Source organism: Callionymus lyra, chromosome 4, assembly GCF_982586985.1.
Source record: "Callionymus lyra chromosome 4, fCalLyr1.hap1.1, whole genome shotgun sequence".
Lineage (NCBI taxonomy): Eukaryota > Metazoa > Chordata > Actinopteri > Syngnathiformes > Callionymidae > Callionymus > Callionymus lyra.
The window spans coordinates 17,092,396-17,105,990 of NC_141821.1; the positions used below are offsets into that span (position 1 = coordinate 17,092,396).

Consider the following 13,595-nt stretch of genomic DNA (forward strand, 5'->3'; position numbering starts at 1 on the left):
GTTAGCATATTTAAAGCAAAAATATACATGGAAGCCGACTTTGCGATATTGTACTTGGTTCTAGATGCAACATAGAAACCTTTTTCTTAAGATTATTGGATTTATTTTGGTGTAATGAAGGTCCCATTTTTTCAATATAGTGGCTGTTCATCGTTTTTTTTTTAATTCACTGTATTAAAAGAGAGGATTGTTAAAGACTAATAACATTATACAAGTTAAATGTCACTGTTTCTTTCAGTTTTTATCTATTATTTCTAATAAAATGTGTTGTACTAACCAGACAAAATGTTGATGATAATAATGTTTTTAAAGCAGCTGACGTTTGTTTAAATCTTTTAAAAAAGAAGATTATTTGTACAGATATGGCTGACCTCAAGTAATATTTGGATCTGAAGTTGAGTTCAGGTCAGGTCTCGGAACCAAAACAAATCTTCATCAAGTGATGCTGGAGTCCAGGTGCCAGAGAGAAGAAGCTGCACCTCTTTACCTTCGAGGCAAACGCACTTCCTGCATCCTCCTCTGCAATATAAAAACCCACGCAGAGGGACTTGCTGCTGAAGCTTTCACTAAGTCTGCAAAGCCCCCAAAGTCCTGACCAGCCAACCCTCCTCCCTCCCTCCCTCCACCAGCGAGGACTCAACAGCAGCGCCGCGCAAAGGTAAGACGCGGGTCTGGCCACCGGGTCACTCGCCATTCTCATCCCTTCATTTCATCCTCATTCTAGATCCACGACTTCATCCAAAAGGAAGAAAAAAAAAATGAAGCCTCTGATCGTCGTCCTGTGCTGCGTGTTTCTGTGCGCGTCGTGCCGAGCAAGTGCGCTGGCAGACAGCAGTGCGCCAGCGTCGAACCTGAGCCACTTTGGCGCAGCGCGCAGCCCTGGAGAGGACGCGTCCAGGAGCAGGAGGAAGCGCTACATTAGTCAGAACGACATGCTCGCCATCCTCGATTACCACAACAAAGTGAGAGGAAAAGTCTTTCCACCCGCGTCCAACATGGAGTACATGGTGAGTACCCGCGGTTTTCCATTCATTGCCGGATCACTGTGTAAAGATCAAGAACCTGTTTGGTGAGATCTTCATGATTCATTCAAGAGATGTTCGTTTTCAACTCAAGTGAAATGACTTAAAAAGACCAGCAAAGTCAGATTTCCAAAATGAAGAGCAGCTCGTGTGTCCTATTTCACTGTAGGCATGACGTCATAAGGCTTATTATATAGTGTTATTTTTGTAACAATATATTTGAAGTAAGTCAATCAGATCAGAGGCGGAAGTTGTCATGTTACAAGTAACCAAAAAAAGACATGACTGTTGCCATGCCGACGTTGGGTAAAAGCGACAAGTTTTAAAAAAGCATCTCTTCTTATGCAACTTTGTTTTGAGGGTTGACTCCATGCTTGTCGCCATGGCAACACGCTCTTTACCCCCCTCTTATCTCGCCCCTCTGGATGAGATGAAGGCTCTATATTTCCAAAAAAGTTATGTAATATGGTTTCCATGCTCTCACCGTGTCCATGTGTGTGTTTAGGTGTGGGATGACACTCTGGCTAAAACAGCTGAGGACTGGGCTCATGCTTGCATGTGGGAGCATGGACCACCTCATCTTCTCAGGTTTCTGGGTCAGAACCTCTCAGTGAGGACAGGACGGTGAGTGACCTTTGGCTCCCCCAACCCCCACGCCGACATCTGCTGCTCTTCTCAGGGACGTGTCTCCCCCAGCAGTCATGGTCGTTGCCTCGTAGCCCCCTTCGTTTTTTCCTCTTAAAAGTTTTTGCACTGTGACCTAGTGACTGCTTCAGGAATGCTTGTCTCAAATAAACAAAAAAAAAAAACTGTTTTAAACCGAAACCCATGAGGACAAATGCCTTTAATACCCTTCCGTGGGTCTTGACTTTCCTCTGGAAAAAGAAGGTACTTCGAACGAGTATCTCGAGGGAATTGAGCTGTGAAATGTTTGAGGTTGTCGGTTTGGTGTCGATGCATTCTTAAATCTTAGGTACTGAGGAGATAGTTAATGTAAGACTTATTTCTGATATCTGTCAATCTGAGTCAAACTCATGCAAGAGGCCACTAATCTAATATAAAGTGACAGGCCAGACAAATCTCATGAAACAAGTCTCTAGCAGTTCCTCCTGCTTATTAATCCTGCTTCGAACTTTCAGTACACAATCGTGCAACAACTTACACTTCTTGTGTACAAAGAACAGTCATAGGTACTTTTGATGCTTACAAGTTCAAGCGAGCTAGAAACTGTCAGCTGTCAAACTGCAGAGCTCAAACAATAGGATATAACATTACTTTTTTACGTTTGAATCAGATTTAGCCACTGGACCTTACCTTTAATTTACGGTATTATGTTGGCATTGCATTCACGGACCGACCTTCAGATAAAAATGATAAAAATAAAACATATAGAGTTTGTTTTTCACTCATTTTCACTAGTTAAAATGTTTTTGTTTTTTTAAACGAGCGTCTTGATGTGTCAAGAGCCACAAGCTAATTTAACTTTGGAGAAAATGCCGTATTTTTGTCAAAACAAAACACATTTTAGACAATAATAATCAATAACACAAATAGTTATTCTTTCTATGCAGCCCGGTAACAAATGCCTCAGGGACCGGTACTGGGGTTGTGGACCACTGATCTGTATAAGAAATATCTCTTGACCGACACTTCTGTGACAAAACAATTGGATAAACTTCAAACAACTCAAGTTATTGTTAATGTTTGTCGCAGGTACCGCTCCATTCTTCAGCTGGTGAAACCCTGGTATGACGAGGTCAAGGATTACTCCTTCCCATACCCCCGCGACTGTAACCCCAGATGCCCCCTGAGGTGCTACGGACCCATGTGTACCCACTACACACAGGTGGGTGGACAGAAGCGGAGACACGACTCATTTGAACTGGACTGACGGCGACGTTTGTGTTTCCGTAGATGGCGTGGGCGACAACAAACAAAGTGGGCTGCGCGGTTCACACGTGTCACAACATGAACGTGTGGGGCTCGGTGTGGAAGAGGGCAACATATCTCGTCTGCAACTACTCACCGAAGTAAGTAACAGAAGGATGGAGGTTCTAATATGATATAATAGGATGAACCCGTTGACCTAATGACGCCGGCGATAATCCCCACAAAGTCGGCCTCTCTTGTGAAATCGGTCAATGTGGCTTAAAAATTCTGATTATCTCGATATAAGATTGTGAACTATGACGACGGCGCTAAACCCTTCAGACGCTAAAGAAGAAAGAATTAAGAATTCCAACGTAATTTCTACATGTGACTTAAGGTTGGCCAGTGTGAGATAAACTGATACTTTATGATGGAAAAATGTGGCCTTCAGGGGTCATCGTTTCCAAAAGTCTGGTCTGTTTATAACTTCTGAAAACCAGTGTCAGAACAAAGAGCACCAACTTTTACTAGCTTTATTTATAGCACTGGAGCGGAGGTGAAGATTTCTACCTGCACAAACATACTTCTTACCAAGGCTGGCGTCTCTGTTATCTCTCTCGTTTGTTTTTATGAGAGTTTCATTGTCTCCTTTTAATTATTTTCGATTGTCTGAGACAGTGCACAGATAATCAGAGGCTGGAATCTACACACTGGTGAAGCCCAGATTTGGCTGCTGACCCAACGACTTCTGGCTTACTAATAGAGTAGACTCAAAACAAATCAAGTCACGCAAATGGACTATAGAGCATTTAAAACCCGTTTAGATCACTTGTGTCAAGGCCGAATTCAGCCCTTATGTCTAAGTAGATTAATGTTGATGTTGATATGGCATGAATCTGGACTCACTGCTGACAGTTGCTGAGAGGAGATCTCTGGAGAAATTACTGTCAATCATGGATGATGACAGTCATCCCCTGAACACTGTCATCAGTGAGCAGAGATGGAGTGTACGAATGCGCCTCCCATGTTGCAACACTAATAGACTCAGGGACTCATTTATTCCTTTACCTATTACACTGTTTAATTCCAAGTTTTGGGGCAGGAGAGGAGTGAAAGTATGATTCTATTCTATGTTAATCTTTGGATCCTTTTCTTTACGTTATTTCCTTTGATCTGTGGTTTTTATTAGAAAAATAGAGTAAGGGTATTAACAATAAAACATAGACTTCCAATTGGAGTTAAACCAATACAGTTCTCTTTACAGTTCTCTTTAAAGTTAAATATACAAGTTGCTTCGCTTACAACCTTGTTTGCCAAAAGATTGTGGCCCCTTGTATGTTTTAGTTACAAGATAGTTTACATTGTACTTCAGAGGTGATAGAATCTTAAGAATTAAATACTCACAACCACATGTAGTTGATATTTTTACACTCTTAGTTAAAAGCTTTCATATTTCTTCATCACCGGAGACAGACATTAAGCTGCGATACTTTCATTTGTTGACATTGTATAAAGAATGTCAGTACTGATTATTGGCTTCATATTTTTGAAACATGCATTTTAGTCTTACTTCCAATGTAACAATGTATTAATCTGATCTGCAATTATTCTTAATCTGTCTATGGGGCTCTAATCTGATTCTCTGACAAAAGACAACCTTTTTTAGGTTATCTCAGGTGGATTTGACGACTATTATATAAGATCATAATGTAGAAGCCAAGAAAGTTGAACTGTTCTTGATTGGTCTTAGTAATGGTCACTGAGGCCTCATGATACAGCATAGTAGTGAAGACACTGTATCATGATAGAGCGTAGTGATTTTGAAAAGCCACTAGATGGCAATCTAAATTTGAAAATGATGTCAGGTTTTATTGAATTAGTAGATCAGAGACAGACATTCTAAAGCCTAGAGTGACATCTGTATCATGATACAGTGTCTTCACTACAATGCTCTATCATGAGGCCTTGTCAACACATCCCAAGTTGGACCCATTGAGGCAGTTTAATCCTGATTCAAAAGCTCACCAGCTCTTAACATTAAAAAAACGTTTTTTAATTCATTAAAAAAGTGATTTGGCCTCGAGTGACGTGAATTAAAAGCCTACACAAGCTGGATGTGTAGTTGAATTGCTCTGTTGGCTTCACGATCAGCAGCGCGATGTAGTTGCTGAAGGTCATGCTTACACAAGGGTGTACATTTTCATCTCCACACAGTATCTCTGACATGTCTGCATTGTTTTACATGCGATTATCATCTATAGACTTAACGCTACGACCCCCTCAAGGTTTTCCCCGCTGGCTCCAGATCGACATGTTTGAATTGGAACGTTGTGGCTCACCAAACGTTTTGTGGTTTGCAGAGGTAACTGGATCGGAGAAGCTCCGTACAAAGTGGGGGTCCCCTGCTCCGCCTGCCCCCCCAGCTATGGCGGCTCCTGCAGCAACAACATGTGTTTCCCGGCTCTGAAGACAAACTACCTGCACTGGTTCAAATAAGCTCCTCCTCTGCCACACAGAGACATTACGCTCATGCCGATAGAAATTTGCACAACAGTCTTGGACCACGTTCTTTTTGTATATATGGCTTATTTAAAGACACAACCACACATTGATGGCAGCAACTATTTAGAGTGATCATTTGTAAATAGCCTGTAAATCTTCTGTATTGTTATATTGAATATAATTTATCTTTTTAAAGGATCTTTTCGACAGATTAAATGCAGGGTGCTAGTTTTACTCCTCATACATCAGTGTTACTTTGCCACCAACTACGTGGCAATTAAGAATAAAACACCATCTTAGCTGCTCATGTTTGCTCACTGTGGTTCTATCGGCGTCGCACCTCCGTGTTGTGTGCTCTGTCGATGTTGGAATGTAGTGATATAAAGATCAAAACTTTGAACCTCACGGTGAAAAACCTACACTGGGACAGTCGGCACGTAGGCACAAACTGCACACTCAGGCCGAGGTGGTTTCTATTTCTCAATTTGGTTCAACAAAAGTGCACTTAACTTGATTTACAAATGGACGTCATCTTCACACAGAGCATGTGCAGGCAACACACACACACCTCTTTGATACTGTTTCTTGTAGTGTTTTCTACCAACATTTTTGTACGATTTCATTGTTCATATTTTTGCTATAATCACTGATCTGTATTTGAGGCTGCAGGCACTTGAGTGCACCTTATTCGTTTGTTCGTTTCCGAAATACAAGGAAATGATTTTGTATTTTTTATATACCTTGGATGTACCAAAAAAACTACCATTATTCATTAAGTTAATCATTTTATACCGGATATCTTAATCATATAGTTTTGAAATGAAGGATCTTTTGCATGTCAGAAAAAAATACTTAATAATATGCTTTGTTTTTTTTTAAATGTTTTCTTTCAGCGATGATGAAATACTTTTAAATTATGATTTTAAACAAAACTTTAATAGATGCTAAATTTGCAAACCATACTCGGTCCACAATAAAACAGGGATTTGATTTCACTTTTTGGTTTCATGTTAATTAATTAAAATTCAGAATATTCTTATTTTTCTTTGTTTTTCTTTGTTCAGATGTGACAAATAATACTTAGTAATAGGGAAATATCCGCACTGACTGTATTTATATCGACAAGATATTTATGGATTTTCTTTTTGTGATATGTATTTTTAATAAAATGGTTTATTTTCATTTGGTTTCAATCGCCTCATTACTATTTGTGTTTAATCGACTTTGATTTGATTCCTGGAGTTTCCTCAAGTTTCAGTCTGTATTTTACTTTGCAGGCTCCAATTTCACGTTAAAAAAAAAAAAAGAAAAGTAAAACAACCTTCCTACCCAGAGAAAAAGAAACATGGCTGGCCTTCAAGCTGATCCCAATAAGGAAGGTTGATCTTGGCACCGAAGCTAGCATCAACAAAGACGACCAGCCAAGGATTGGAGGACCTTCCATATTGGGTTTGATAAATCAAAGCATGGGCAAGAGGGCAGACAACTGTGGCTGAAAAAAAAACATGTTCTTCCAGCCTTCCTTGCTTTAAGACATGCTACATCTCCACTGGTGTTTGGAAGTGAATAAGCACGTTCTCCCCAAACAACCAAGAGTAAATAAACTTCCACTAAGTAGTGGTTAGTGTGGCCGCCTCACAGCGAGAAGGCTTCTGTGTGCAGTTTGTATGCGCTTCCCCGGTTGTGAGTGTGTGAATGTGTTGTTTGTCTTTCTGTGCCCTGTCACAGGTTATTGACCTGTTGAGGTCTCAGCCTCTGACCCTAACTAGCTGGGAAAGGCTCCAGCCGAATGTCATTCAAGGACTTCTCTTCTTAGTCCTTGTGCGGCCCTCCATTTGTTGTCTAAGTTTTTGCGAGCGCAGGAAGAGCAACTTTTTTGAAAGGTCAGATGGTTAGCTCTTGTGTTATCTCAGGTGACCCTTGGCCTGAAAACAAACGTGTTTGTGGTATCCCTTGTGTTGTCTCTGTGTCAAGGCTTCCAGAAATACATATGCAGTGTTGGAGGTCATTCACCTTGACCCAGAGACAACATGAGGGATACTGTAAACACATTTGTTTTTGGGCCTTGGGGTCATCTTGACCCTGATATAACACAAGGATTAAGGTTCATCACAAATGTAAGCATTTATATAGCTTTGATTATATAGTAAAGATGGTACAGATAGCTAAAATAGAATGAGACTAAAAAGGCCCAAATTCACAGTGAAACTATTAAACAGCAAAACATAAAAAACAGATTTGTCTGGTGCCCTTCCTGCTGGTTGAGTTTGAAACTGCTTTACTTTTAGCCTGTACCTCTTCGACCAATCCGGACTACTCGTACCCAAGAGGTCGTTCTTGCTAACAAAATTACCTTCCGCCGCCTTAAGAGGAGGTAAGTACAGCATTGTGGAGATGTATCTACGGGAAGTATAGAAAAACCAGAAAAATAAATACATCATTTAGAGGCTACCATCTCTGGGTTCAACACATCCTTGCCTTTCATCGGATCATTTCAAAATACAACTGTCACTGTTCTTCACACCGCACCTGCCATGGTTATGTAAAACTTTAACTTTTGAAACTTTATAGTCCCCAGCTGCTCAAGCTCACTGGCTGGAATCGAGACTTTGCACACAAGATCGCGCCAAAAGACAATTAGCATAAGTCCAAAAGCAACGTTCGTGATATGATTAGTGAGAAGAGTCGATGTTGACGTTTACCACGCTCGTCTGTCAGCGGAGGATCGTGAGAAAATGTTGAGGACGACTATTAAAGAAAATAGGAAATCGTAAAAGAAAAATCAAAACAGAAACTGCATGACAGACATTGATCACTTTGCTTTTCTAAGATGAATCGCCAAGTGTAGACGACCCAACACAAAGAAAAGGTAGACAAAAAGGAATATATTTCTGACGGTGCTTTGGTTAGTGATTAAACCCACTTTAAAACACCTGCTGAAACCACTATGACGTATCGGGGAGATTCCAGTGGCCAACAACAGATTCAAATTGTCAGGGAATCTGTGACTATTGAGCGAGCGCGTTCAATGTCTTTTAAGTTTGAAGGACGATTTAATCGAAGACAACAGAGCACAGGCCTGAGATGCTCTATAAACAAGTGATTGATATCAAAGGTTCACCTTAACCTCTTCTGTGGAGTTGTACTATTACATCTTCCAATGACAGACCTGGCCCCGGGAAAACGTCCTTCCAGATGTTTAATTTCGGAAAAATCTTTCTCTGACTGAAAAAAAAAAGCAAACGACATACTATTCTTGAAAATAATAATAATAATAGTTGAATAGTTACTTCCCTGTGTAGTAATACAGACAGGAGATATACATTAAAGGAGCATATTGTTATCCGTCCGTCCTCCCATCCATCCATCCATCCATCCATCCATCCGTCCATCCGTGCATCTATGTCTATATCTATAATAATAAGAATTATTTTTTTTTCAAAATTTGTTTTGTCTTCTTCGTACCCTTTCTCAGTAATGGGCGGACGAAGATCCATGAAGCAGTGTCATTTTGTTTAGAGGTCAGTAGGTGGCACCATCAGTTAAAAAAATGATGTGATTTTTAATTGTTAAAAAGTTGTTCAAAATAAAAGGAAAATAGCCCAAAACCGCCCTCTAGTGGACTCTAAACATAATGACACTGCTTTATGAAGCTTCATCAGACCATCACTACACTTTCTAGGTATTTATTTGGTTGATTAAATGTATTTTTTTCACAGTTACTTCAGTATACTCTTTTGAAACTATTTATTTTGCGCACTTTCAGATTGACTCTGTGGTGGTCCGAACAAAGTCAGGATCAATCCGATCCCGCAGCGTGGCCTGGTGGACGTAAATTAAAAGGTTCAGGTGTCAAAAGGGTGTTGGATTGGACATTAAAGCGGCAAGATGGAGTATGATTTATGGGCAATGCTTGTGGATTTTTAGAGGTGAGAGTAAATCTCTCTGTAAATGTGAAGACAATTTGGACAAGAAATAAACACTGCACCCTGATGCATCAAAGAGATCTTTGAAATTAGAACAATTTTTGATAAACTCTACAACAGTGTTGTAGAAAGTGGGGATGTTGCGTGTATTTGCTTCTTATCTACAATTAGTAACATACTGTAAATATAAACCTGGTCTCCGTCCATGGCCCTTGCATCTTTCCAAGCACAGAAGTTTATTTTTCTCGAGTTAGAAATTCAGCTCAAGCGTCAAGTTGATCAGAACATTTCAGCTGAAGCCACATTATCTTAACTGAAGCTTTGTCTTTGCAAATGTGGCAGGAAAATACAAACCTACGACAGAGGAAAGGAAGAGTTGTGGTTTAGAACAACAACAAAAAAAACCCCTCAGGGCTGGAAACAGAGCCTTGAGGCATCCCAAATGTCCAAAATACACAAGTATGTTTGTATTACACTACATTTTAATATATTCACGTATATTCCCATCACGCCTTGACCGTTTCTTGTGAACTCGCACCCAGGTGATGTCAGTAAAGTTGCCATTTGCAATCATCTGAAGTCACAAACTAGTATGAGGTTACGCTCGAACAGCTCGGCTCACATGTGGTTTTAGCACGTGTGAGGCATTTCTTTGACAGGAACACTAGGCAGCCCTCTGGACAGTGAAACTGAAAGGCCAGCCAGCCTCCGTTGAAAGATTCAGCATGTGTCTGTTTTATGTGCAGCTGAGCTCACGTGAGGAGGAGCTGGGAGTCGAACCAGTGCCCAGTGTTAGTGTTGGTCTGGACTGCTGACTGCAGACAAATGTGTGTAATTTAGTCTTTTTTTTTTTTTTTGCTCATTGTTTCATCAAAGGCGATGTTTTTTTTGTCATAAATTTTCAAAAATGATTGAGGGTTTGCTTTTCTTTAAACAAACAACCATCATATTCAACTCTTACAACCAATTTTGTGATGTTTGGCACGAAACAACGCTGACCTAATAAGCCAACTGTTTCGATGGATGATTTGGGAGAACCTTAAATGGAAGCACACAAGAGTAAAACTGTGTTCTGGCTTATTTTCGAACATGGAGTCTTTTCAACGTTCTGTTGTCCATTTTGTACACTTGCCTTTCCAAAACGTTTGTATCCTAATCCCAATACACAATGTGGATATTTTAATTCAAACTAGCACCAATTCAGTTTCTTTATTATGAACTGACCTTTATTGCAAAGACAAATAATAATATAAGTAGTCTTTTTCTGAATTCAAATAGTTTTCATAAAAATCATTTTTTCAGCTTCTAAAGTCATTGATCAGCGCGTACATGTTGAAGTTACCCCAGTTAAATATCTACTGTACAACACTGACACCTGCTGGTGAACTGAATAATGCACCACGTTCTTAGAACTATTTTAACACAAATAAAGTGTCGAATTTTATTGGCTTATGATCTGAAAATAAATCAAGCGAAGGAAAATTAATTGATAAAATCCTTTTCAGGGAAAAGACGGGTTAATATTAATATGTATTTCTATGCATCTTCCATCAATAAACTTTATATTAATCGTTTTCACGTACAAAAACAAACAAAAAAACCACCACTTTAATTTTAATTTAATGTTATTTTTATTTATTCATTTTTTCAGGAAAAAGAAAATGTAATAATATTGATGTCAAATGATTAATCTTGCCAACAGCATCGTTCAGAATTGAAGGTTGCGAGTTCGACTACAGCTTTGTAATGTATAGATAATATAGATAATGTATATCTACCGTATGACCTGAAGTTAAAATTGTGAATTTCATTCAGAAAATATATAATATATAATAATAGAATATCATCGTTAATTAAACAAAAAAAAAATCATGATTAAAAAAGTCGTTTCTTGTGTGGAAAAAAAAAAAATACTCAGAAGATGAAAAAAACAAAGACATGACGAGGCCAGAACGCTTTCTTTAAGTTGCGTTGTCCTCTTTTGACCACTAGGGGGTACATACCCACTTCCATTATCTGCTGCAGCAGCTTCTGCTGATACTGTCACATAGCAATGATGTGCTAAATCACCTTGATGCCCTTTGATACTCTCATTCACCTCAAAGCCGCTCAGATTCGCCTCACCCGGCACCATTAGAGAGGAAATGTGCGGCTAGATAACGTGCAGCGAAAAGAAGAGTATTTATGTGGGTTTGCTGTTTGATCCAGAGGATACTGTTTGAGTGGAAGAAAAACTCTGGCACGCCTGGTGCATTCTGCCGGGTTCACAGAGTTTCTCACAGGCTGGATGAAGTTACTTATCAAAAAATCTGGACCTGTGTGTGGGTCTGCATGGACCAGAGGTTGCAGCATCTGTGGTACAGGTTTTTTAAGAAGCCGTTATGGGACAAGAAAATCATGCAGAAAAGTGGTTATTTTGATAACTCAACAACTGCATCATTGTTTATTTGGTCGGTTATAAACAACACCAGCTAATCCAACTATTACAAATGGACCGACTTCTCTTAGTCGTCCCTTTCTTCTGGGTTCTAGTCTGGTTGACTTGTTGGTGCGAATGATAACTTGTGTTGAAGCAGTTAAAAAATGTAAAGTTCAAAAGACCAACAATGACGAAGACAGATTTATTGTGTTTTATATAATGTTGTGTTTATGACTCCTTGACTGGATTCGATGGATGATTCTTATTGTTTTTTTGTTAGAGCTTCTCTTCCAGAGGTTTACAGCCATGCAAGAGTGGTGGAAGTGTTAGAGGAGGGGTGAGCGATTCAATTTCCGCAGGGGCCACATTGTATACTGTCACTCTTGTAAGGGGCCATCATGCCACTGTAAGAAAAAAAGGGGAAACATGGCTGACCTTCAGAGCAGACCGAAAACATTGTACTGACTGCACAAATAGCTCATATTTGAATAATCTTTTCTTACTGAATTTCCTGTCAGGGTGAACAGTAAGTCAACCTCCTTGACCTTCCTTCTTGATCTCCTAGATCATTGCTGCTCACCCACCAGTGTCAGTACCAGTACTTGAAATTATTGTTAAGAATATAAAACATCTTGAAAATGTTCCAATGATTATTATTATTTGGATAAAATAGACTGAACACATACTGAAGCCCCAAACAGTGGACACTGTTACAAGGAGCGGGTAGAAGAGGACATGTCCCGGTATAAAAGGACATGTACGGTTAAAAGTAAGAAGGTAGGTAAGTAAGTAAGTTTTATTTGTAAAGCGCCTTGGTCACAAAGGGACATGCTTCACGGGTATATGAGGACATCACCCGGCATATGAGAACATGTCTGAATAAAAGAGGACATGTCCAGGTATATGAGGACATGTCTGAGTAAAAGAGGACATGTCCGGGTATATGAGGACAGGTCTGAGTAAAAGAGGACATGTCCGGGTATATGAGGACAGGTCTGAGTAAAAGAGGACATGTCCGGGTATATGAGGACAGGTCTGAGTAAAAGAGGACATGTCCGGGTATATGAGGACAGGTCTGAGTAAAAGAGGACATGTCCGGGTATATGAGGACAGGTCTGAGTAAAAGAGGACATGTCCGGGTATATGAGGACAGGTCTGAGTAAAAGAGGACATGTCCGGGTATATGAGGACAGGTCTGAGTAAAAGAGGACATGTCCGGGTATATGAGGACAGCTCAACTGGTTGGCATCTGCTATACATGTACTCATTCATCAGATATTTAGTTGTGTTCTTATCCACCATACTGCTATTTATTACATGTTTTGCTGTCACACATCACCCCGTCAGCCTCCACCTGTTCCACCCTGCCTGCACTCCCTTCGTCACCTTCCTTCTCCTTTGTTCATTGCTCTGGTTGATTGAACTCAAGTCCCTGAACACATCTCGTCATCGGTCCATCATCAAACTTTCCCTCGACTCCTCTTCTGTACAAGTCAATATATCATCAGAAAACATCATTGTCAAATCGTTCCCTAGCCTCGTCCGCCTTAATGGCAAACAATAATGGACCGAGAGCTACTCTCCCCTAGAATCCATCCGTCACTCCTACATACCTCAACACTGTCCTTGCACATCTCCTTCACAACCCTCACACACTTCTCTGGCACATTTCTTCTCTTGTCTTAGGCTGTCTGCCGATGTCCAGATGCTTCTGAGTCCAACTGTGAGGAAGAATATTGTGGAGATGTGTATATTGGACCTGGAATCTGTTGGAGAACATTTTGAGAGGGAAGTTTAGGCCTCTTTACTTGGGCCGCTGCCCCCACGACATGGAAGTACCGAACAAAATGAACTGGA

At 40.1% G+C, this 13,595-nt stretch overlaps 1 protein-coding gene across 1 annotated transcript; it reads left to right on the plus strand.

Annotated features, from left to right (window-relative positions):
• The first annotated feature begins 590 nt into the window (after nucleotides 1-590).
• On the plus strand, nucleotides 591-6,490 carry LOC148081927 (peptidase inhibitor 15-A-like). Its single transcript, XM_087788970.1, has 6 exons — nucleotides 591-658; nucleotides 725-1,007; nucleotides 1,528-1,646; nucleotides 2,736-2,868; nucleotides 2,937-3,052; nucleotides 5,252-6,490. Exons 2-6 carry the CDS (start codon nucleotides 759-761, stop codon nucleotides 5,385-5,387), a joined length of 753 nt encoding a protein of 250 aa, XP_087645096.1. The 5' UTR covers nucleotides 591-658; nucleotides 725-758; the 3' UTR covers nucleotides 5,388-6,490.
• Nucleotides 6,491-13,595: the final 7,105 nt, after the last annotated feature.

Coding starts and splice junctions, on each gene's coding strand:
- LOC148081927 (XM_087788970.1), top strand. CDS start 759: ATGAAGCCTCTGATCGTCGTCCTGTGCTGCGTGTTTCTGTGCGCGTCG. Junction 1,647..2,735: donor CTCTCAGTGAGGACAGGACG/GTGAGTGACCTT, acceptor TGTTTGTCGCAG/GTACCGCTCCATTCTTCAGC. Junction 3,053..5,251: donor GTCTGCAACTACTCACCGAA/GTAAGTAACAGA, acceptor TGTGGTTTGCAG/AGGTAACTGGATCGGAGAAG.